Genomic DNA, 25,884 nt, shown 5'->3' with positions numbered 1-25,884 from the left:
CACAGCTAGTAATGGGGAAGGCTGGGAATTGGAGCCTTTGGGTCTGCTGTCATCCTATCTTGACTTCCACACATTCCAGGAAAGTTCTCTTGTCTCTTTTCATTCTGGCATCATTGCCTTTTATTATTTGGCCCTGCTGTTCTTGCTATTTTCACAGGCTACAAGAACACAGAGACATTTCCTTAACCCCTGCCGTATGCAGAATACAGTCACAAGCACAAACCTGGGTGATAACCACACAAAACCAATCTGCTTCTGGCGAGCTTCACACGGCCCCATTGCAACTCACCTCCTTGCCTTGGCCTGGGGTGCATTCAGCTCCTTTCTCCAATTCAGGTGTCACCTCTACCAGGAAGCCTTCTCTGAGCCCTCCTTTTATTCCCACTGCCCAGTTCTCCCTGGTCTCTCCTATACTGCGAAGTACATGTCACTGTTCTTAATTACTATCATCCACTTAGGTGTCTGTCTCCTACACTGGCCCATGAGTTCTCTGAGGTCAGGGCTGTGACTGTCTTCTCTATTAGACTGCAGTGTCTCTGGGGCTTAGGGTCGTGTTCTCAAGATCTTTATAACTTCATTGCCATACATGAAACTAGCACAGTAGGGACTCAAAACTATTGACTGGATCCAAAAGATTGCCCAGAAGGACAATAAAAAGCGGTAAATATTAGGGTGGCCTATAAAGGGACAGCTCAATTCAGAGACAAGAAAAAAAAATAAGAACAAGGAAGAATAATCTAAAGAGAAAGTTTCCTGAAGGCCAGTGTTTTGAAGATGGCAGGGAATGTCTTAGTGATGCTCTGTGACATATGAATTCTTAAATTCTTAAAAATATGGTCCATGTCTTTCTAATTATTTACCATAATGAGTCTAATATTTGTATAATTCATACATACTCTACGTAAAAGTAACACCAGGGGTTTCCCAGTTAAAATTCAGGAAAAAAAATAGATCAAATATAATTTTTACTCAAGGATTTACTGAAAGGAGTAAACTATGTATTTCAATCATCTTACTAAACTACAAGATCTTAATTATAACTCAGCTTAAGTGGACACTTTCCATATTCCAGGACAGACATTAATTTGTGCCAAGTGAATGGTAAACAATGAGGATTCTATTCTCTTTATTGCTTCGTGGAATCATGGAAGATGTATTGATTTGTAATTGTTGTTATTTTAGCGATTCAGCATCCAAAATCCCTTCCTCCAACAAAACGCCCCATTTTTGGGGGGAGATTTCCTATTCCATACAGTTTTGCTTGGAGGTAGTGCTCGCCTCCTACTGCAAAGGGGTCTAGAACCTCAGATTTTCTGTTCCATGGCAGCCAGCAGGGTGAATGTATAAACTGGGCGTCTGACCAAGGTTTAGCCAACTGGCATTCTCTGTTGAGGCTTTGAATTAGGATGTGAGGGATGGTGAGAGGTCCTTCGTTGTTATGAAAGTTGTGTTACGCTGATACTACACAGCATATTCTGTGACCTGTGCGGGCCACTGGGAGCTTGCTGAGTTTCTACTTTTCCACTTATTGACTCTCCAATCTCCTAGTGATTTTGAGAGCCTGACATTCTTCCAATGAATTGTCTTTCACTGAAAAAGTCAATTTCTGTTGCATACAACTAAGGATTCTGTTTGAAACACCAGCTAAAAATGGCCTCAATTTAAGACATATATGTGGATGCATAATGTGTATTAATAAAACATTAGTATTCTTATATTATGTTTCCCAACAATTACTATGTTTCCCCAGAATTACTTTGAGATTTTTTTTTTCTGGAAAATTATAGGCATTACCAAATAAAACAAACTGTGTGATGAATGTTTCCAGTTTGAATGAATAGCTTTTGTTGACATTCCATTATCTGTTTTTGTTTTTAGAAAATCTAACAGCCAGTTCTAAATCAAGGATAACATTTTATCTAATATTAAACCTAATGATTGCACTTTGTCTACCAGGGACAATGTGAGGCAATGAACAAACTTGCGGACTCCTCACCTTGTGTAACTTCATCTCTCTCTAGACTTTGTGTATCAACTTCTATTCAGTCCTATTTATTGCTTAGACAGTTTCCATGATTCCTGATTTTCCCAAAATTATCATTCAAATATTTTTTTTACTTATAAATGTTCTCATGGTATGTACCCTGGGGTTTATGTTTTTCTAATGTTAATGTATATCCATGATTCAATGCTGATATATTGATACTGCTCTGATGATTAAAAATGGAAAATATATGCAAAGCAGATGACATTGTGGTTGAAATGTACAGCTGTGGATGCATCTGCTTGAATAAGTTTAGAAAAATGATTGCTTTTCTTTCCCTTCACGCATTACTCTGTTATCAGGCATCCATCAGTCATATCAAAATGACTGGTACATTTTGAAAAACTTTTAAAAGTCTGCCTTAAGTGATATTCTCATATAAAATGATTTATAGTCAAGTTTAAAGTATTAAATTTTTTTGCTTGGCACATATTTGGGAAGAAAAGAAACCAGTAGTTTCCTATTATAAGATAAACTAATAGGAGATATTTTTGAATATAATATATATTTTCAGTGTATAAAGTTATATCACCATCTGAAAAACAGAGACATTATGGTCTTACTCTTTTTTTTTCTTTTTTCTTTTTTTGAGATGGAGTTTTGCCTTTGTTGCCCAGTGCAATGGTGTGATCTCGGCTCACCGCAACCTCCGACTCCCGGATTCAAGCAATTCTCCTGACTCAGCCTCCCAGGTAGCTGGGATTACAGGCATACACCCTACATCTGGCTAATTTTGTGTTTTTATTAGAGACGGAGTTTCTCCATGTTGGTCAGGCTGGTCTCAAACTTCAACCTCAGGTGATCCACCTGCCTCAGCCTCCCATAGTGCTGGAATTACAGGCGTGAGCCACCACGCCCAGCCGATGGTCTCGTTCTTATGAAGTGCCATAGTCCTTTCTTTCTTAGGAGTTTTAGGTAGGTATAGATTCTCTGACACAATGTAGATATTGAAGAGACGTTAGGTCAAAATTTCTGGGTGAAAGCTGATACAAGAAAAAAACCCTGAATCTATTGGACTATAGTTTCTGTTTTACAGAAAATAAAGACCAAATGCAGTGACTCACACCTGTAATTCCAGTGCTTTAGGAGGCTGAGTTGGGAGGCTCACTGGAGCCCAGGAATCCGAGGCTGCAGTGAGCTACAATCATGCCACTGTATTCCAGCGTGGGTGACAGAGAGAGGTCTTGTTTAAAAAATAAAAGAAAAAAAATCAGATTGCGAAGTGGCATCCAAATGAGGACACACAGCATGCATGACATCCTAAAAGATCTTGCTCCTAAGGACAGACACAATGAGCTTATCCAATAGGAAAATTTGTGGCTAAAAATGGAATTTTCCCACACATTCAAATTAACATAATATTCATGATAATTGGGATTAACATGCAAGCACAAGATATTTTTGTCAGTCTGAAAAAGTAAATCCTCCCAAGCTAAAAACTCTCTGATGAAAGAAAAATTGGAATAAAAAACACAGTAACTTTTAATGTATTTTTAAATGTTTTTATACACAAAATATCTTTGATTCTGAATTATACGAATCAAAACGCTGCACAAACATTGTTTCTAAGATCCACTAATGTTATATTATTATTATTTTTGAGACAGAGTCTTGCACTGCCACCCAGGCTGGAGTGTGTAGTAGTGCAATCTCAGTTCACTGCAACCTCCACCTTCCAGGTTCAAGTGATTCTCCTGCCTTGCCTCCTGAGTAGCTGGGATTACAGGCACACACCACCATGCCTGGCTAATTTTTGTGTTTTTAGTAGAGATAGGGTTTCACCATGTTGACCAGGTTGGTCTCGAACTCTTGACCCCAAGTGATTTGCCTGCCTTGGCCTCCCAAAATGTTATTTTTTAAATGACATGCTTATATAACAGCTTTCTTTAAATCTGAGTTAAGAAAATTTGTCAGTATATCGTTGTTTTATCTTTCCTGACTATACTTACTAAGTTGTAAGAACAATTACAGCCGCATTGATACTTGGCAGAATTTTGATGCTTAATGACACCTGTATATTAAGTAGCATCCAGTTAAAATATCAGTGTGGCTTTCATGCGGGAAAGAAAATGTTTTATTCAAGTTCCCAAAACAAACTTGAGGAGTTACATTGGGTTTGGAATCAATAACAAAGGCCAACTTAAAATATGAAAACAAATAGTTTCATTTGGTGGGAGCTGAAATCAAATTTATATACATTATACTGAATCATGTGTCTAGTGGCATTTTCCAAGTTTTTGTTTATTTGTTTTAGGATAGGATCTTGCTCTGTTTCCCAGGCTGGAGTGCAGTGGCATGATCTCAACTCAATGCAACCTCTACCTCCTGGGTTCAAGTGATTCTCCTGCCTCAGCCTCCCAAGTAGCTGAGACTAGAGGCATGCACCACCAAGCCTGGCTAATTTCTTTTGTATTTTTTTTTTTTTTTTTTTTGTAGAGATGGGGTTTCACTACGTTTCTCAGGCTGCTCTCAAACTCCTGAGCTCAAAGTGTCCGCCTCAGCCTCCCAAAGTGTTGGGATTACAGGCGTGAGCCACAGCGCCCGGCCTTGGCCCCAAGTTTTTAAGAGTCTACCAGGCCAAACCCTTCTCTGCCTTCACTGCATTTGGTTTGAGTTTACCCTTTCTTTTTTCCTCTTTCTTTTCTTTTTTTTTTGAGATGGGGTCTCGCTCTGTCCCCAGGCTGTAGTACAGTGGCACAATCTCAGCTCACTGCAACCTCCGCCTCCCAGGTTCAAGCAATTCTCCTGCCTCAGCCACCCAAGTAGCTGGGACTACAGGCACACGCCACCATGCCCAGCTAATTTTTGTATTTTTAGTAGAGTCAGGGTTTCATCATGTTGGCCAGGATGGCCTTGATCTCTTGAAGTCGTGATCCACCCGCCTCGGCCTCCCAAAGTGCTGGGATTATAGGTGTGAGCCACCGCACACGCTGAGTTTCCTCTTCCTTTTATCTTGCTTTGCCTTTGGCCTTTGGCCTTTGCCTTTGCCTTTGGTTAATCCATATTGGGCGGTGTCCATTCTGGTCTAGAGGTCATTTTGTGTCTCTTAATATTAGTTTCCATTCTCATGTTATTATTTTCATCTTTTACCTGACATTGCATTTTCTTTCTTTCTTTTCTTTTCCCCTCTCTCTCTTTCTTTCATTTTTGAGACAGGGTGACTAGGCTGCAGTGCAGTGGTGCCATCATTGCTCACTGCAGCCTTGAACTCCTGGGTTCTGGTGATCCTCCCACTTCAGCCTCCTGATAGCTGGGACTACAGGAGTGTGCCACTGTGCCCAGCTAATTCTCTTAACTTTTTGTAGGGTCTTGCCATGTTGCCCAGGCTGGTCTCCAACTCCTGGCCTCAAGCAGTCCTCTGCTTTGGCCTCCTGAAGTGCTGAGATTACAGGCCTGAGCCACTGCACCCAGCCCGTGTCACTGGGCACCACCACCGTTGCTATCCTTGAACGTCATTTATGAAGACATCACGGTCTACTCGGAGAGTATTTTTAAGCCTGCTGAGCTCCTCTGGGACATTCTTTTTTCTCTTTTCAGCCTAGTTTTTTTCTCTCTCTTTCCTTCCTCCCTCCCTCCCTCCCTCCCTCCCTCCCTCCCTCCCTCCCTCCCTCCCTGCCTCCCTCCCTCCCTCCCTCCCTTCCTTCCTTCCTTCCTTTCTTTTCCAGATATTTGAAGTAAAATTAATATTACAGAGTTTTCACTTTTTCTTTGATTTGATATTTTTGCATCTCCTTTCTCTTACACTGAAAATCTTGGTTTTTAATAGCAATTACTATGTCTTTTTAGATATTTTTGCCCTTAAAATATATTCCTCTAAGGTGGTACAATCAGAACACTGTTACCAAAAATCACTTGAAATAATTATTTTCTCTGTATAGTTATGCTACCAATTACATACGCGGTTGAGTTAATTTTTTTTTTTTTTTTTTTTTTTTTTTGAGACGGAGTTTCGCTCTTGTTACCCAGGCTGGAGTGCAATGGTGCGATCTCGGCTCACCGCAACCTCCGCCTCCTGGGTTCAGGCAATTCTCCTGCCTCAGCCTCCTGAGTAGCTGGGATTACAGGCACGCGCCACCGTGCCCAGCTAATTTTTTGTATTTTTAGTAGAGACGGGGTTTCACCATGTTGACCAGGATGGTCTGGATCTCTTGACCTCGTGATCCACCCGCCTCGGCCTCCCAAAGTGCTGGGATTACAGGCTTGAGCCACCGCGCCCGGCCCCCTAAGTTAATTTTTTAATTTATTTTTGATTTTCAGGTTTGTCTTTATCTGTTTTGATTTTTGAATATGTAAAACATTTATATGGTTCAAAACTGAAAAAATATATAAAAAGGTGTGCTCAGAGAGGACCCTGTTTCATTCTGTTCCTCTTCATCCTCCATCCACTGAGGCGTTAATGTTGGCTTTGCATTTATCCTTCCAGTGTTTCTTTTTGAAAAAAAATTTATCGGGCGCGGTGGCTCACGCCTGTAATCCCAGCACTTTGGGAGGCCGAGGCAGGTGGATCACGTGGTCAAGAGATCGAGACCATCCTGGTCAACATGGTGAAACCCCGTCTCTACTAAATATACCAAAAATTAGCTGGGCACGGTGGCGCGTGCCTGTAATCCCAGCTACTCAGGAGGCTGAGGCAGGAGAATTGCCTGAACCCAGGAGGCGGAGGTTGCGTTGAGCCGAGATCGCGCCATTGCACTCCAGCCTGGGTAACAAGAGCGAAACTCCGTCTAAAAAAAAAAAAATTTAATATTCTGTTCCTTTTATATTTAACAACGTATCTGGAAGATTAGGGCAAATCAGTACACAGGAAATTTTCTCATTATTTTTAAACAGCAGCATAGTACTCCATAGCGCTATACTGTGTGGATGAACTGGAATAAATTAGTCACTTATAGAAGTGTGTGCATATAAATATCACGTCTAGTCACATGCTGGCGGTCACGGCGTTCTCTCTAGTATCTGGTAGTGGTCGTTTTCTAAGGTGGCTACAACAGATTACCAAAAATTGGGTAACTTAAAACAACAGAAATTTATTTTCTCACAGTTCTGGAATCCTGAAGTCTGAAACCAAGGTGTTGGACTTCCTCTGGAAGACTCTGGGGGAGAATCCTTTCTTGCCTCTTCCAGTGTCTCTTGGCTTTAGGGGTCTTTTCGTTGTGGCTCCAAAACCTCAACCTCTACCTTGGTCGTCTTGAGGCCTTCTCCTTTGTTTCTATGTTTTCACTTCTTTCGTTTCTTACGAGGACATTTGTCGTTGGATTTAGGGTCTACCCACATAACCCAGGATATTATTTTATCTGCAAAGACCCTTTTGCCAAATAAAGTCTCAGTTACAGTCTTCAGGGATTAAGACACAGACATATCATTTTGGGGGAAGGGTGGGCACTGTTAAACCCACTACATTGGCTGTTATAAATAGTGCTGAAAGGAATAAACTTCCATACATGGTTTTATATTTATTTCTCCATAGAGTTATGCTACCAATTATATATATTGTTGGGTTGTTTTTTTTTTTTTTTTTTTTTTACATAGTTTTGATTTTCAGGTTTGTCTTTTTCTGCTTTAATTTTTGAATATGCAAAACATTTATATGATTTAAAAGTGAAAAAATATAAAACAGTATACTCAGTGAAGACACTGATTCCTTTCCACCTCATCCTCCATCCCATTTGAGTAGGCATTCATGTTAGGGTTTCTTTTATTTTTTAAATCCTTCCAGTGTTATATATCTGAATATCTGCAGAGTAGATTCTTAGAAGTAGAAATTCTGGCTGAGTGGTGGCTCACGCCTGTAATCCTAGCATTTTGGGAGGCCAAGGCCTGTGGATCACTTGAGGTCAGGCGTCTGAGACCAGCCTGGTCAACATGGTGAAACCCTGTCTCTACTGAAAATAGAAAAATTAGCCAGTCATGTTGGTGGGCACCTGTAATCTCAGCTACTTGGAAGGCTGAGGTAGATTTGCTTGAACCTGGGAGGCAGAAGTTGCAGCGAGCTGGAATCGTACCACTGCACTCCAGCATGGGGGACAGAGCAAGACTGTCTCAAAAAACAAACAAACGACAACAATAAAAAACTTTGGGAGGCCAAGGCCCATGGATAACCTGAGGTCAAGTGTTCAAGACCAGCCTGGCCAACATGATGAAACCGCGTCTCTACTAAAAATACAAAAAAATTATCTGGGCATGGTGTCGCACGCCTGTAATCCCAGCTACTCAGGAGGCTGAGGCAGGAGAATTGCTTGAACCTGGGAGGCAGAGGTTGCAGTGAGCCGAGATGGCACCACCACATTCCAGCTTAGGTGACGCAGCCAGATTTCATCTCAAAAAACAAAATAAATAAAAATAAAAAAAGATAAATTCTGGGTCAAAGAACAAATATTTATTTTTGCCAAATTTACTTCCATAGTTGTATCATGTAACACTTCTACCACCCACGTTTTCTCTAGCTTTGCGCCCAGAGTGTGTTGTCAAACCTTGTCTGTGTGGAAGTTTTTGGTTTTTTTCTGATTCAAATGGTATTTTAGAGTAGTTTTAATTTGCATTGCAAGTTTTAAACTTTTGATCTCATTATCCTTATTTACTGATTACTGTAGGTCATTTATTCAACAGCACGTAACGTCTGCAAAACACTTGGCACTCTGTAACTCCAGGGACCAAGAATTCAGTACAAAGCAAGTAAAGCCCTCACGGAGTTCACAGTCCAGCAGGAACGAGTTTAGAAAGAACAACAGGAAATAAGAAGAGCCATATGGTATATGCCTGTGGGTGAAAAAGCACCAAGATAATGATACTACATGTTTCTTCCCTTTTAAGAGAAGATTTGGAGTTCTACATTTTCACTACTGGGTAAAGGCTAGATATGATGGGTGAGATGAATCTATATGCACAGATGCCTGTTTCTGGTATCATCAACCTTGACAGTGTCACATGTTCACTGTACACTATCATTTATTCCCACATGTATCTAATCGTTCAGCCTGCTGAACTGGATTGGAAGCACTGGAGGTCAGGAGGATCTGCCTTATACATCTTTTATCTCCAAGGTTTAGAATCATGCCTTACATATTGCAGGTGCTCAATAAATGTTTGATGATGATGACAGCTTGCTTGGCAACAAAAAATGGAATTCCCTAAGACAAGTATATTCTGTTTTTTCAGTCAGTGTAAAGAAAGGTATCTTCTCTTACAGGAATGGGTAGTGAACATTGTGATTTACTCTCTGTAATCAGGTACAAGCTCAGCTGCTGTAACAATGACTCTCAAAATGGCTTAAGATAAAACATTATTTCACTCTCTTGTAACACTTTCGAAGGTTTGTGTTGTCATCTGGGGACTCAGGCTGGTAGGGCAGCTCTGCCATCATCTCGAGCATGGGGCTTTCATCTCTGGGTCTGAGAGTGATCCGTGTTATAACGTTCATCAGTAGTCTGTTCTTTTTTATTGCTGAGTAATATTCCTTTGTATGAATGTGTCCAAACAGAGGAATATTACACAAGTCTAAAAATAGAGAGATGCTCTAAAGCCGTGATTTTTTTTTCTTTTTTTTTTTTGCCTGCCTGGTTGAAATATGTAGGACTATTTTAGCTTTTTATTCCATTGCATTTAATGAACTTTTATTGAGTTCCTCTACAGGCCAAATACTGTGCTCAGGGATGGGGATACAAAGGCGTATAAATCCTTGGCACTTCCCTCAAGTTACAGTTCAGCCAGAGGAGAAAAAGACAGTTGTGATTCTACCTCAAATACTTACTGTAAAAGCTGAAACGATGTCAAAACTTGCAAGATCCGGGTGCCACTATACAATCCTACAGCCCTACAGTGCAATTCCTGACCATCTTCCAGTTTAAAAGTCTTGCCCTAGGGAATAGGTGCCTGGCTTTAAAAAGTATATAGGCCTGAGTCAGATCCCTCAGGTTCTATTTCTGGTTATGCTACTGTATCGCCATGTGGCCTTGCACAACACAGAGAATGCGCCCTTACTACAAAGAGGCAAGATCCCAAGGAGCCTTCGGAGGCAGCGACCTCCATACCCCAAGTAAGGCTGGATTCCAGGAACCAAGGGGTCGGCTGGACTCTTCACCGGGAAACGCTCTTCCCTAGTGCCAAAGCCACTCATTTTAGTGTGAAATTAGAGCTGCGATTTTGGCACGGTCCGAGGGGCTTCAACTCGCTCCCTGGTGTGAATCCAGAAGCTAAACCTAAAAATAGTTTGCATTTGAAAAGCCTTGACACTTTTCTTACTGAGATGTGTGTGTATGTGTGTGTGTGTTTCATGTTGCACTAGAAGAAACGTGGTGGGCACGCAAGAGGGAGAATGAAGCTACAGGCGCTCTAGGCTGCCAGGGCAGGGGACCAGCGGATGCCGCCCTGCGCCTCTGCGACCCAGGAAAGGAGGTCGCAGCGGGTCGCCTGCGGGAGAACTTCATTTCCCAGGAGCGCCTGCGGCCCGCGGCAGGGCGGGGCGACGTGCCCAGTGACGGCCCATTGACTCCCATCGTGCCAAAGGCCGCCAGCCTGATTGGAGGACTCTCTCGCGGTGCATCTCGGGACTTGTAGTACAATGCTTACAGGAGGAAAGGTCCTTTGTGATTCGAGGAGCCTTCTCGGCGCTCCGGGCGCGTCCTCGCTAGGCTTTGGCGCGGACAGGCTAGTGTCCCACGAGGCGAGTCCTGGCTGTGCGCGCGTGCGTAGCGCCCAAGGGGCCGGCCGGCGCCTCCCGCGGGGCGGGGCCTTTGGTTCCGCGTCGACACCGCCTTCCTGCCCCGCCCCTCACCGTGACCGGCCCGCCCCTCCTTCCTGGAGCGGCAGCTGAAGCGGCGGCGGTGGCGGCAGCCGGGCTGGGGGCAGTGAGTGGCCCGCGCGACACGCGCCGGCCTCGACCCTATGCTTTGATTCGTGTGGCGCCGGCGTCTCCTGCCCCGCCGGCGGGGCCCGGGCTTCCTACCGCGGGATGTTTTCCCGAAGGAGCCACGGGGATGTGAAGAAGTCCACCCAGAAGGTGCTGGACCCGAAGAAGGACGTGCTGACCCGCCTGAAGCACCTGCGGGCGCTGCTGGGTGAGGCGGGCGCCGGGCGCGGGGGTCAGGGCGCTGGGTTAGGGGTACCTGTCAGGAGGGCGCCCGTCTGTGCGGGGGTCGGTGGCTGGGAGGCTGGGGAGGAGGATGGGTGGGCGTCCGACCCTCTTCCCTAGGTCTCGGTTTGGACCCCAGGGGCTTTGTTTCCCGGAAAGCCGCAGCCTGGCCCTCGGGCACTGCTCTGTCGCCCTCGAGTTAAACTTACCCCAGACTCTCGCTGGGCGCCTGCCCTCCCGAGGAACCTGGAGGCCGGGTGCAGAGGTACCTGTCCCCTCGCCTCCCAGCAAGTGCACTGAATCCCAAGTGATCATCACGCGCACACATTGAACTGTCATCTCCGCCTTTCATTTTTAAAATGTTATTTTTGAGTCTGAGAGTCTAAGTAGACCGAGACCACAAGTGGACCCAGCACAGACCTGATTGGACTCTTATCTCTGTCAGCCCCCTTTTAAATTTTATTTTTACTTTTCAGTGTGAGACCCGAAATAGACTGAGAATCCAAGTGGTCCCAGCACAGATTTGTCATCTCTCTTCCCATGGTGCTTTTTAAATTTAATTTTTATTTTGGGTCTGGCTGCTTCAGTTTCTTCGTGTCCTTGGTGTGAAGGGACCTCCTCTTCCTGCTTGGAGAGAGGGGTGGTTTTCTTGGGTTCAGGGAGGCTGCTTCTCCTTTATGACTAGCATAACAGTGATGGTGTCTGCCATCTTCTGGTTTCTGGCCTGCGGGGTGGCGATTCTGAGGAGCTCAGGTGGGCCTGGAGTTGACCTGTGATGGCGCTCACCCCTGTGGGTGTGAGGTGTCCACAAGGCTTCCTGTCACCTGCTGCATGTGATCTGTAGCTGGTTTGCCTAGGCTGTGTTTTGTTTTCTGTATTTTTTTGTCTCCAAAATCTTAACTTATGTTTAGGATTAAAGCACTCTGCTGTCTACAGACAGACTGGCCTGTGTATTTGGTGGCGAAGGAAAGAACACCTTATGTTTCTTCTAGGTGTCATTTGGTCCTGAAATTCATGAAAGTCATCTCGTGCTAATGTGTCTGTCACTTGAAAAAATATGGCATAAAATGATTAATTACCGTGTGAGGATTTTAAATAAAGCTCTTGTTCATGAGATTAGAAGTTGCTTATTATTTCTATTTATATTCTACCTCTGAGGGGGAAAAGAACCCAAGTCAAACCAAACCACACCTGATTTTGCCAAGTGAAGTTGCTCACAATCTCACATTCCTTGAGGTTACACTTGTTCAGTTTGAAATGAAATGTAAATTAGTTACTGTGACAGGGATTCGTTTTCAAGACTTTTGAGAGTGAAGTGTGGTGTTCTTGGTAAACTGAATTTTCTTCTACTTCCTGTAGTAAAGTACAGTGCACGCACAGGTTGCACAACACACAGGTTGCATTGTGTGGAGTTCCTGCTAGTGACTGATCAATACCTACTGCAGGGACATTTTTGATAAAGGAGAGTTGAGCTGTGTTTTAAAGCATTTGATATTGTTAGACTTTTTCTGTCCTTTGGCATTTAAACTTTTGTTTGTTGAAGTCTGCAAGATTAAGTTGGCTACATTTTATGAAAGGAGAATCAAGTAAACCCAGAACGTGTTATTTCTTAGCCTACAGTAATTGTTCCCATTCTGAGAAAGTTGATTCTTTTCAAATTTGTGTAACTGTAGTTGCACTCTAAGGTGTAAGTCTTATTTTAGGGAACTTTCTTTTACAATTTCACTGAACTCATCATGACCTCGTTTTTGTAACATGGAGAGATCCTTTGATATTTCCTTAGGTGTATGTTTTTTGTTGATATCCTTATTTATGGAGTGGCCCAGTTTGCTTTGTATATTACTGTGATCTTTGCAGCCACTAGATTTTTGTAAAAATGTGTCTGAGGAGTTCTAGTCATAATATTTAGTGTAAACTTTCACTTACTATTGTGATTTAAAGACTTGAAAGTATAGTCCATTAATGCACTAGTTCCTACCGAATCACACATCCTATTTGATTGCTACTCAAAAAAAAAAAAGTCTGCTTAGAAAACAAAGGCCGTTTGAACTGAAAGATAGGAGTGAAGCCAAGATCAAGGAAAGTATTTGAAGGAAATGAATGGTAATTACTATTGTGTTTTTATGTGTGTATTTATGTAACACTTTTGCTTTTTATATATTTTATCTTCAAGTAATAATAAAGATTTTTTTAAAGTATACGAAGATTATGCCACTGACTCGGGTATTTGCAGTCTGTCCTGGCCACCTGCAGCTGTGTGACTTGTGCTGGTCACGTAGCCTGTTTTGAACCTTAGTTTCTTTGCTTTGTAAATGGGCATGGTAATATCTGCCTTTTAAAGGATTATTGTGAGTGTGATGTATAAATGACTTCAGCTTGAAGTGGGCCTTTAACAGTTCAGTAATAGGATAGGACAAGTATTTTGAAAGGTAATTTTCTCTTTTCTTTCTTTCTTTATAATAGTGATGTATGTGTTCTCTTTTCCTAAAAAGTAGTCTGTATTTAAAACGATTGACTGAGAAATATAAAATTAGCTGTGGAAGTAGAGTATTTCTTAGTGTCATGGCAATAGCTCCAGTTTGGACGTTGATACTTTGGCCTGGCTATATATTTAGACTGGTCTGATAGGATTAACTTTATTTTACAGAGGGGTAAACTGAGGCACAGCCAGGTAGCGAACGATTTACTTCTGTTACATTAGAGAAGCAAAGAGCTGTTAAGTTCTGTGACTTCTAGTTCTCCCTACACGGTTGACAAAACAAAAACCAGAAAACCCTGTGTATTACCATATTGCTCCAGCAAAGATTCCATTTCTTTTCTTTTTTTTGGAAAGGGTCTTGCCTGTTGTCCAGGCTGGAGTGCAGGTAGCTTGATCTTGGCTTGCTGCAGCCTCGATCTCCTTGGCTCAAGTAATCCTCCCGCCTTAGCCCCCAGAGTGGCTGGGACTACAGGCACGCACCACCACACTAGGCTAATTTTTTTTTTCTTTTTTTTGAGATGGAGTCTCACTCTGACACTCTGGCTGGAGTGCATTGTGCAATCTTGGCTCACTGCAACCTCTGCCTCCTAGGTGCAAGCGATTCTCATGCCTTCAGCCTCCTGAGCAGCTGGGATTACAGGTGTGTACACCATGCCTGGCTAATTTTTGTACTTTTAGTAGAGATGGGGTTTCACCGTGTTGGCCAGGCTGGTCTTGAACTCCTGGCTTCAGGTGATCTGCCCACCTTGGCTTCCCAAAGTGCTGAGATTACAGGTGTGAGCCACCATGCCCAGCCAGATTTTTGTATATTTTGGAGAGATGGGGTTTTGACATGTTGCTGAGGCTGGTCTTGAACCCACAGACTCAGGCAATCCTCCCACTTCAGCCTCCCAAAGCCTCATGCTGGGCTTAACAGCATGAGCCACCATGCCTGGCCAGATTCCGTGTCTAATTAAAACTTGAGTGCTTACTGTGAGTCCCAAATTAGGATATAGAAATGGTATGGATATAATGAGGAAGATACAAAATGACAGTAAACGTGTGGTGTGTTATATAATTAGATGGTCAGGTATATGGTAGACTCCGTTATAGGATTCCAAAGAACAAAAGAGATCGTTAGGAATGTCACAAAAATAAGGGCATCTTTAAGGAGGTTTGTAGTAGTCTGTTCTCATGGTACTAATAAAGACATGCCCAAGACTGGGTAATTTATAAAGGAAAAAGGTTTAATTGACTCACAGTTCCACGTGCCTCGGGAGGGCTCACAGTCGTGGCAGAAGGCGAATGAGAAGCAAAATCGTGTCTTACATGGTGTCAGGCGGGAGGCTTGTGCAGGAAACTCCCGTTTATACAACCATCAGATCTGGTGAGACTTACTACCTACCATGAGAACAGTATGGGGGAAGCCACCCTCATGATTCAGTTATCTCTACCTGGCTCCGCCCTTAACATATGGGGATTGTTACAATTCCAGGTGAGATCTGGCTAGGGACACTGCAAAATCAAATCAAGGTTTTACTTATGTTGGGCTCCAAAGAATGGTTAGATTAGTTCTGTCCAATAGAAATATAATGTGAACCACATGTGCAATTTTAATCTTTTTTAATGACATGTTAAAAAGTAAAAAGAATCAGGTGAAATTAACTTTAGTAGTGCATTTTATTTAATTCCATGTATAATATATATTATATCTGCAGGTAAACAATATAAAATGCTGTCAGCATTTTTTACATCATTTTTTTCATATGAAGTTTTTGAAATTCAGTGTATATTGTATACTTAGAGCACGTATCCATTCACACTAGCTGTGTTTCAAGCGCTGATTAACCATGTCACTAGTGGCTGCACACTGGACGGAGCGAGGTTAGAATGTGGGAAAGTAGAGGGGAAGGGCAATTCCAACCCAGGGAAGGTGGAAGAACTGGTGGTGGAAGTAACGTGGCAATAATACAGAAGGGTGAGGAAACCAACCTTTCACTGTGTGCAGTGGGGCAGTAGTGAGGTGTGGTGTTGGGCACTGAGGAACCTTGCCCAGAGGATGTCCACAGTGTCCTGCATAGGCCAGGGGTAGGGGAGGGTCCTGGGGAAGGAGTGGAACAGCAGCCTGAAAAGCAGAAGCTGAGGCTGACTGGGGAATCACAAGCCAAACTCAGGTCATATTAAGCAACTTGGGTTTGGATCAGAGGGGAGAAAAGTCTCTCACAAATGATCTGTATACAAACAGAGCAAAACATAACGTTGTGGTATATTTCCTTTTGTGAATCTGTTGCTGTAAGTAGGAACAAATTGACTTACAGTTTTAAATGTTGTCTTTTATCATAGTATTTTTCATGTTTTGTTCCTCACATTTTTAAGTACAAACGTTTGTTGAGACCATGTCCTGTAATTTAGCCTACCATTTCCTGGATTATAAAATTGTGAAATTGTTTTCTTTTCTCTCCTTCTTTCTTTCCTTTTTTTTCTTCCTTCCCTTTTCCTAATAGAAATAATACTGTAGTAAACATCTTGGGAAACAGCTTCTTCTATATTTCCTTAATATAGATTTTATTGAAGTAAGATTGCTGGGTTTGAACATCTGATGACTTGATTCACAATGCTTTCCTAGTGTTGCTGTATTGACCCTGTCAGCAGCAAGGATTGAGGTTACCATTTTCACTGTGGTCTGACTAGCAATAAACACCTTTTTATAATTTGGTAATCGGTGGTAGGTATTTGGGATAATAGGAGTGTCATGTACAGAGTGAGAATTGTTGGGAAGGGATCCTGGCCTAGGATGGGGAAGACGAGTTTGGTGTTCTACATGCTGAGTTTAAGAAAAGGCAAGATCCAAGTGGCATGTCTGTGGGGGTTGTGGGACATGGGATCTGTACCTTAATGAAATGATAGAATGCTATCATATGTTTAGCTTTATTGGTTATTATCATCATGACCTCATTGAATCTTTTTGCAAATGTGTCAGAGGAAGTGTTCCTATCCGCAGCTGACGAAACTGAAGCTCAGTGAGGATCGCTACTTGACTACCAGCAAGTGGGAAAGCTGAGACTCATGTTATTATGAAGGCCATATTGTGCTTTTGCTAGTTATCCGATTCAAAAGAAAATCTACATATCAGAAATATATTTATCCACCAGAATGAGTGATAACATAGAAACAAAACCCCAGCAGTTTTTGCATGCCTCCCAAAAATGTTGTTGTGACGTTTGCTTCTCTCTTTCTGGTCCATTTTTCTGCATTCTTCTAGGGAGACTTGGGATTATCATATTTGATTTGAGCATGGGCAGAAGATAAACAGTCTCCTCTGTGTTTTAGTGTTCATTGCCCTCTCTGTAACCTTGGCAGGCCTAGTAGGTGATAAATATTTGCGTGGACATGAATGCCACGTGGACATTCTACAACTAGAACAAAGCTGGGAGGTGTAATTCCAGACTCTTCAGGCAGTCTTAGTATGGTCTCTCTGAGTTGACCTAGTTTGGTACAAAGTGATTTTGTTGTAATGCTTCCTTTGCTATTTTTTCATCAATTACATTTATGACCTCTGGAAGGTAAAAGGAACTTTGGACACATATATGTAGTGCAAATACACCATCTCTCCCTGTAAGGCTTGAGCTTGTCTAGACTTCTGATGTGAGAGAAGTGAACACAGTGTAAATGTCTGAGCTCAGATGTTTTGTTGAAGATACTCTGAGAAGGCAGATAATTGGTAGGTCTAGAATATTTTGCTGTAAACTTTTAGAATTTGGAATTTTATTTTCTAAGTACTTTATTTGTGGACAGGCATATTACTTTTACCAGGTGTTTAGAGTACTGATCTTTGGTTACCAAACTTAGTATCAAGATAAAACTATAGAGAATTTTTTATTTAGAAAACAGAAACTTGACTGGGCACGGTAGCTCACATCTATAATCCCAGCACTTTTGGAGGCTGAGGCAGATGAATCACTATGTCAGGAGTTCAAGACCAGCCTGACCAACATGGTGAAACCTTGTCTCTACTAAAAATACAAAAAGCCTGGTGTGGTTGTGAGCACCTGTTATCCCAGCTACTCAGGAGGCCGAGGCAGGAGAATTGCTTGAACATAGGAGGCAGAGGTTGCAGTGAGCAGAGATAGTGCCACTGCACGCCAATCTGGAGGACAGAGTAAGAATGCATCTCAAAAAAGAAGAAAAAAAAGAAAATAAAAATTTTACTTTCAAAATAGCAAATTGTTTCAATTTGAATTTTAAATTTTTTAAAAAAAGAAGGCGTATAAATTACTGTTCTTTGAAATTAAGAATAACTAATATAATGTATTAAACAACTATCTTGTCCTTGAATTAAAAAAAGAAATCAAACTGGGCACACTCATGCCTGTAATCCCAGCACTTTGCAAGAGTTAAGTGGGAGGATCAGCCCAGAAGTTCAGTACCAGCCTGGGCAATATAGTGAGATTCCCTTCTCTACAAAAAAATGAAGAAATTAGTTGAGTATGATTGCCTGTGCCTGTGGTCACAGCTCCTTGGGAGGCTGAGGCTGGAGAATCACTGGGCCCAGGAGGTCAAGGCTACAGTGAACCTTGATTGTGCCAGTGCACTCCAACTTAGGTGACAGAGCGAGACCCTGTCTCAACAACAAGAAAAATCAATTCACAAACATTGTTTTAATAGTGTGTGTATGTGTTTGTGTGCATGTCTGATATAAGTAAGTCTGTATTTAGAGGTTAAAAAGGCCCAAGCCCAGGATTTAAGATTTGGTAGGAGAAATAGCCATGTAAACAACGAAATTTACCATAAGGGTTTTGAGTGGCACAGAGGAGTGTGGTGGAACCACAGAGGTGGACACAGATGCAGAGGAGGAACAGCAGCAAGGCCTCCTGGAGACACCAGCCAGTGCTTCTTTAGGGAGGGTAGGTCTGAGATAGGTTTTGAATAATGGATAAAAGATTTTACCTGGTGGACAAATTGGGGATGAGGATAGAGAGAGGAGCTTGTGCAAAGGTAATGGTGTGTGGCACCATGGAGTAAAGTGAACAGTGGCTTTTATCCTGTGGTGTGGGTAGATGTTGGGACTCCAGTGAAGAGTTTTAAGCAGAAAAGGAGCCAAATCCTATTTCTTCCCATGGTGAAGTGTCTGATAATCCCATTCTCCTCTGAGATTTGAAACATGGATGCTGGGAAAAGAGAGTTCCCTTCCTTTGGGATTCAAGACCTGAAGACATAGTCTGGGCTGCTGGCATTAGTTTTCCCACCAAGTGGGGAGCACGTGCCTTAAATTGAATCCCACACCCAGAGGGAAGGACAGCAGAGAGGTGAAGGGTGACAGGAAGCCCATGAGTCCTGGTGTGAGCCAAGGAGTTTGGCCATGTCTTTGCCAGCTCCATCCTGAGCGGCCCAGTTGTAGGAACTGGTAACATGTTAATTAGCTTGAGTCATATTTCTGGGTCTTGCAGCTGGAAGAGCACCTAAGATGGAGGTGTTTGTGTGTATGGAGATTTGACTTTTATATATTTTTTTAGAATTGGGGGAATTTGAATTTATATAGCAGAAGTAGCTAATAAACAGTGAAATTGAAGAAATGCTGGATAATAATGCAGAACGGTGTGATCTGCTGTGAGATTGAGAGCCCGGGGTGGGAGATCAGGCTTAACAAGATGGATGCCTCTTCCTCTAAGGCCACTTGAAGGAAGCAGGAATGGGGTGCTGGATGACGGGGACGTGGAGGGAGTTCTCACAGCATAGCTTCTGTCCCCTTTGTGAAGGTAAGAGGTGAAGTCATTTGCTGAGCCAGTTTTCTCACTCGTGTGCTGATAGAACTTGAATGTGTCTTGCTCCCTCTTCTGTGCCACATAATCTCCTAAAAAAAGGACATCTGTTATCTGAAAGGCTTTTTTTTTCCTTAGGGAATGACTCAAAAATGTATTTAACTCTTACGTTAAATACTTAACCAAGAAGGAGGAAAATCTATGTAGAATGATTTTCTATGTAGAATGATTTTAAATATTACAGATGTTGTGTGCCCTTCCACTCAGTGACCACGTGTCCCAGAGTGGACCTAAGGTGGGACATAGGAACCTGCCATGTCCTCCATAGTCTTCTTTCCTTTATGCCTTTCATTGTGAGAGAATCCCCCTGCTGGGTATGACTCCAGAGTTAAAGGATCGCTTTATTTTTTTCTACTCTTGCCTTTCTTGTGACTTAACCCTATGTAAGATGTAACTCTGTTGATATCTCATATTCATGTAGCAGTTTACACTTTTGCAAAATGTCTTCTCCTATCCTCATTTAACCAAATTGCTACGTTAAGCAACCAGTTTGTATTAATTATAAAAGGAATTTATTAAATATCTATTTGTAAATGTATTTTAGGTGGTCTCCAATACAGGTTATCTTTACATAGTCGAAGCCTCCTGGATGTGTCAGTACAAATAACATTTTCAGCTGAGAGGATCCAGAATCCACTAGCAAAATCTAGCAATTGAGAATTTGATGAATTTAAAATAGGAATTTTAGAGAAATTACATCATTTAAAGGATTTACCATATAGATTCTTAGTAGATGTGTTTCTGAGTTCATTTTGAATCTTCAATTCAGGGTTTTAGCCTTAATTTTCAGAAAAGTAATGTTTTATAATCATTTTATGTCTTTTGTATTGTTTTATAAACTGAAACCACAGCTATTGTCTCACTTTGTCATGCAGACTGGAGTACAGAGGTGCAATCTCAGTTCACTGCAACCTCTGCCTCCCGGATTCAAGCAATTCTCATGCCTCAGCCACCTGAGTAGCTGGGATCACAGGTTTGTCCCACCACGCCCAGCTAATTTTTAGTAGAGACAAGGTTTTGCTGTGTTGGCCAGGATGGTCTCGAAATCCTCACCTCCAGTGATTAGTACGCCTTGGCCTGCCAAAGTGTTGGGATTATGGGCGTGAGGCACCACGCCTGTCCAAAGTAGTAATCAAATTTTGATATTACAATTATGGTTAGGTTTAAAAAATTCCTTTTGGTAAAGTTCAGGAGCCTGTGGATATTGTGTTTGATTTCAAGTGATGACACATATTCATTGACCCTCAACCCTGCCAGAAAGTACAAGCATGGTACTAGTGACACTGCTTGTGCCTGACTATGAGAGCCGTAAGAATGTGCTGCCTCTCCTGCTATGGGGAGCAATTGACTGATGGCTCCAGCTGCTGCTCCCTGGATCTACCAATTTTGAGCCAAAGCTGAGCTTCCCTTGGGAAGCTCTTAGCCCATTACTAAGCACTGCAGGAGCATTAATGCTGCCCGTTCCTGGACACTTCAGATACTTCTGAAGGGCCACTTTGGCTTAAGGACTTCCTGTTGTCCCAAGATCTTCTCAGAACTGTGTCAAAATCTGACACTCTTCCTAATCAGCCTTCCTTCATACCGCTTCTCCTTCTCAGGGGTCAGACCTGCATTGTGGTCTGAATCCTCTCCCTGTCTTCACCAGCTCCTTCCCATTTATCCTTTATGGACATTTCCCCAATAAATCTCTTGCATAGACATCCTGTCTTGGCCTCTACTTCTCAGAGAACCTAAACTAATCTACCATCCCTTTCCCTGGAAGGTGTTGTCCATCCCGCCATCTACAGCTTTTCCAGGAGACAGCGCCAACCCTTTATATCTTCCATGTGGGCTTTCTTTATCCTTTTGCCCTGAACATGCCTCTTCTCAGAATTCCCACAGAACTTTGTACCTTTTGTTTCGCATTAATGGCCTTCGGCTTTGCACCATGCTTATTTATTTATTTATTAATTTATTTAGAGACAGAGTCTTGCTCTGTCACCCAGGCTGGAGTGCAGTGGTGCAATCTCCACTCACTGCAACCTCCACCTCCCATGTTCAAGCAATTCGTCTGCCTCAGCTTTCCCAGTAGCTGGGATTACAGGCACGCACCACCATGCCCGGCTAATTTTTTTTGTATTCATAGTAGAACGGGGTTTCACCATGTTGGCCAGGCTGTTCTCGAACTCCGGACCTCATGATCCGCCTGCTTTGGCCTCCCAAAGTGCTAGGATTACAGGCGTGAGCCACTGTGCCCGCCAACACTATGCTTATTGTGTTCATGCCTTATTTGTGTTTTCTCACTAAATGGTAAGTACATCGAGAACCTGAGCAGCTTCTTTTTCATCTTGATTTTTCTTGGTAACATACTCCCTTTTTGGAATAATAGTAATTAACATTTATTTGGTACTTTTTATATGCTGAACAGTGCCATAAATATTTCTACATATCTCCATTTGTTAATGCATTAAATCTTCCCAGATGAGATAGAGGATATAATTAGCCCTTTATCTCATCTGGATACAGACAGGTTAAGAACCTTGTTCAAGGTTACACATCCAGTGAGTGGAAGAGTCAGGATTTGAACCAGGGAGCTGGCTCGAGTTCCTTTATTCATTTAGCAGTTATATGTCCCACAGCAACTCTGTGCCAGACTTTGTGCATAGCACTAGGCATACCAGAGCTTGCAATCTTAGTTTAGAATAAGTAAATTAAAAAAAAACCCCACAACAACCAAAAATGTGATTTCTCAATAGTTAGATCTACGTTTACTGGAGAGTAGAGCTGGCCCACCATGGCTTAAACAATTCCTGAAAGCCTTCCTGCCCCAAAGATTGTTTTCATCGGTCAGAAGTTCCCAACATTAAATTAATGATTGAAGATCATGAATTAGGAGTGGTGGTTTCTCCCAAATGAATTCTCTAACCTCCTTTGTGTATACACATTCATTATCAGACTAATTCCTTGGGTTCCAAGGGGAATAGGTGTAAGAAAGGACATTTCCGTGGATCAAAGGGAGAAGAGGTTGGTGTTCGTAAACCTTGATGGGGGTTGAGGGAAAGAGGGGCAGCAATGCTGGAGGGCTGTTGGCAAGAGCGGGCTTAGGCAAATTCCCCAGATATTCTTTCACGGGAACAAAATTGGAGAGACATTATTGTAAAGTTTTAAATTTATAAAAATCAAGACTAAGTCACATTCCCCACCCCACCCCCCATCAAAAGACCTGTTAAAGCTAGGGAGGAATTTTTTTTTTTTTTAACATTTCAACTTTTATTTTAGGTGTGGGGTTACATATGCAGATTTGTTACGTGGGTATGTTGTGTGATGCTGAGGTTTAGGGTATGGATCTCGTCATCCACATAGTGCACAATAGGTGGTTTTTCAACTCATACCCCACTCCCTCTGTCCCCACTCTAGGTAGTGTACAGTGTCTCTTATTGCCATGTTTATTTCTCCATGTGCCGAGTGTTTAGCTCCCATGAGCAAGAACATGTGGTATTTGGTTTTCAGTTCCTGCATTAATTTGCTTAGGTTTATGGCCTCCAGCTGAGTTCATGTTGCTGTGGAAGACATGAAATCTTTCTTTTTTATGGCTGTGTAGTATTCCATGGTGTTGTATAGGTACCACATTTTCTTTATTTAATCCACCACTGATGGGCACTTAGGTTGATTTAATATTTTTCTATTGTGAATAGCATGGCAATGAACATATGACTGCATGTGTTTTTTTGGGAGAATCATTTATTTTTCCTTTGGGTATATACTCAGTAATGGGATTGCTGGGTCAAATAGTAGCTCTGTTTTAAGTTATTTGAGAAACTCAAAACTGCTTTCCACAGTGGCTGAGCTAATTTACATTCCCACCAACAGTGTAAAAGTGTTCCTGTTTCTCCACATCCTCTCCACCGTCTGTTGTCTCCAGATTTTTTAGTGATCACCATTCTAACTGGCGTGAGGTGGTATCTGAATGTGGTTTTGATTTGCATTTCTCTAATAAGCAGTGACGATGAACATTTTTTCATATGTTTCTTGGCCTCATGTATGTCTTCTTTTGAAAAGTGTTCATATTCTTTGCCCACTTTGGGATGGGTTTGTTTTTTTCTTGTAAATCTGTTTTAGTTCTTTATATATTCTGGATATTAGCCATTTATCAGATGGGTAGATTACAAAATTTTTTTCCCATTCTGTTGGTTGCCAGTTCACTCTAATGATTGTTTCTTTTGCTGTATAGAAGTTTTGGAGTTTAATTAGGTCCTGTTTGTCTATTTTGGCTTTTGTTGCCAATGCTTTTGGTGTTTTAGTCATGAAGTCCTTGCCTACTCCTGTGTCCTGAATGGTTTTGCCTAGGTTTTCTTCTAGGGTTTATGGTGTTAGGTCTTATGTTTAAGTCTTTATTTTCAAAACTGCATGGAAGAGAGGGGAACTGAAGACATATGTTGCTTCTTCACAACTTGTGTTAGGGATTACCGTGTTTTATTTCTGTGTAGTCATATTCCTGGTGTAGACAGTGCAGACTCTCTCTATTCCATGGACTCTGTAGTATCTAATAAGAAGAGGATGTGTTTGGCCAGATAGGCTTGGTGTGGTATAGCTTATGCCGACCTCCTGGAGTGGAAGGAAAATATCCTGTAGTCTTCCTCAGCATGTGTCTCTGTGTGTCATATTGCAAATATTTATTTTGGAAAGAATTATTCCATTTCTCGTTTCTTCCTCCTAAAATAAATAAATATAAAAGCAGACACATCATCTTTAACTGAAGTAAAAAGTAAATAATGAACTGGAAAAATGTTTGAAATTTATTTGAGGAGAAATAGTTACATACACAATACATAAAAACTGTGTAATTAACAAAAAAAATTGTAATAAAGAAATGTTCAAAATATATGTATCTGTAATTTGTAAATGGACAAATGCCAAGACCCATAAGAATGTTTTCAGTGCTTACTCCTCACTAGTAAACCATAAACTTAGAGATTTAAATACATTTATCCATTATATTATATTAGCAAATTTGCTGTTGTCTTTTTTCTCTGACGATAACATAATGTGTGAGCTCTTTCCACTTTTGATTTGACTTTAAATTGGAACAATGTTTCTGAAAAGTCATTTGTTAATACAGATCAATGATCTTTAAAATGTATATCCCATTTGACCCAATTTTCTCTTTTAGGAAATTATAATAGATATATTTAAAGCCTGTTTTACCATCAAGAAGTGCTTTGCGGCATTGTTTGAATGTTAAATTCTTTTTTTTTATTGAGGTAAAATTCATGTAACATAAAACTAATCATTATAGGCTGGGCTCAGTGGCTCACACCTTTAATCCCAGCACTTTGGGAGGCTGAGGTGGGTGGATTACCCGAGGTCAGGAGTGGATTACCTGAGGTCAGGAGTTTGAGACCAGCCTGGCCAACATGGTGAAACCCTGTCTTTACTAAAAATACAAAAATGAGCCAGTCATGGTGGTGGGTGCCTGTAATCCCAACTACTTGGGAGGCTGAGGCAGGAGAATCACTTGAACCTGGACACAGAGGTTGCAGTGAGCTGAGATTGTGCAGCTGCACTCCAGTCTGGGTGACAGAGTGAGACTCCGCCTCAAAACAACAACAACAAAAACCAAAAACAAGAAACCCAAAAACCTTGAACTCAGGAGGTAGAGGATGCAGTGAGCTGAGATTGAGCCACTGGGCTCCAGCCTGGGTGACAGTAAGACCCTGTCCCAAGAAAAACAAAACAAAAAATCTTTTAAAAGTAAACAGTCCAGTGGTGCTTAGTACATTAGCAACATTGTGCAACTGCTACCTCTGTCTTCTTCCAAAACATTTTCATCACCTCTAGAAAAGTAACCATTAAGTATTCACTCCATATTCCCTCCTCTCTCCAACTCTTGACAGCCACCTGTATGTATATGTTTAACCAGACTAGGCTTTTTTTTTTCTTTTCTTAATTATTCTGCTGCACCAGAAGGGTAATATATGTTGAGTACATTTGTAATACTTAGGACTCTAGGTTGCAGGTGGCAGAAACCCATCTTGAACTAAAGGCAAAAAGGGATTTAATGATATACATCACTAAACAGTCTAAGGGAACGTTTGGTATTAGAGATGGCTGTCTACAGGGTTGTGGTCAGGGTACTTACCCAGTCTCATATCTACTCTCTCTTTTCCCCACCTGGCGGCAAATAGTCTCTACCTTTGGTTCTATGTTTCTGTTTTCTGTGCTTCGGCTTCATTTTCAGGCCAACTCTGCCAGGTACAGGTGTGATGGTCCCTAGCATTGCCAGCCTGACATGTCCTGGCAGCTAGTGACCCTTGAGAAGCATATGGCCAGTCCCTTAGGGCCTGTACCCATTCTGTACCAATCACTGGGTGAGGGAGATGGGGTAACTGTGATTGTCAGCCTGGATTACTTGTCCTGTTCCTAGATATGAACTGTCATTCTGGCTCCTGTATTTCTCAGAAAATAGAGGAAAGGCATTCTGGCACATTCCCTCCCAAAACAAAACTGCCTGTAGCTC

The 25,884-nt window shown here is 41.9% G+C and overlaps 1 protein-coding gene across 28 annotated transcripts in view; it reads left to right on the top strand.

Moving 5' to 3' along the window:
- Positions 1-10,837: 10,837 nt before the first annotated feature.
- RALGAPA2 (Ral GTPase activating protein catalytic subunit alpha 2) overlaps positions 10,838-25,884 on the top strand; it is a 346,879-nt gene continuing 331,832 nt past the window's right edge. For all 28 annotated transcript variants that reach the window (XR_013535138.1, XR_013535137.1, XM_078371500.1 and 25 more), the window contains exon 1: positions 10,838-11,097. Coding sequence is in view for 23 of the 28 variants with exons in the window: in XM_054255270.2 (XP_054111245.1) it covers positions 10,992-11,097 (106 nt within the window). In the remaining 5 variants the exon portion in view is untranslated. The remainder of the gene's footprint in view (positions 11,098-25,884) is intronic.

The sequence above is a fragment of the Callithrix jacchus genome, chromosome 5 (genome assembly GCF_049354715.1).
Source record: "Callithrix jacchus isolate 240 chromosome 5, calJac240_pri, whole genome shotgun sequence".
Lineage (NCBI taxonomy): Eukaryota > Metazoa > Chordata > Mammalia > Primates > Cebidae > Callithrix > Callithrix jacchus.
The sequence above is the reverse complement of the archived record's forward strand: the minus strand, read 5'-3'. Positions and strand labels throughout refer to the sequence as shown.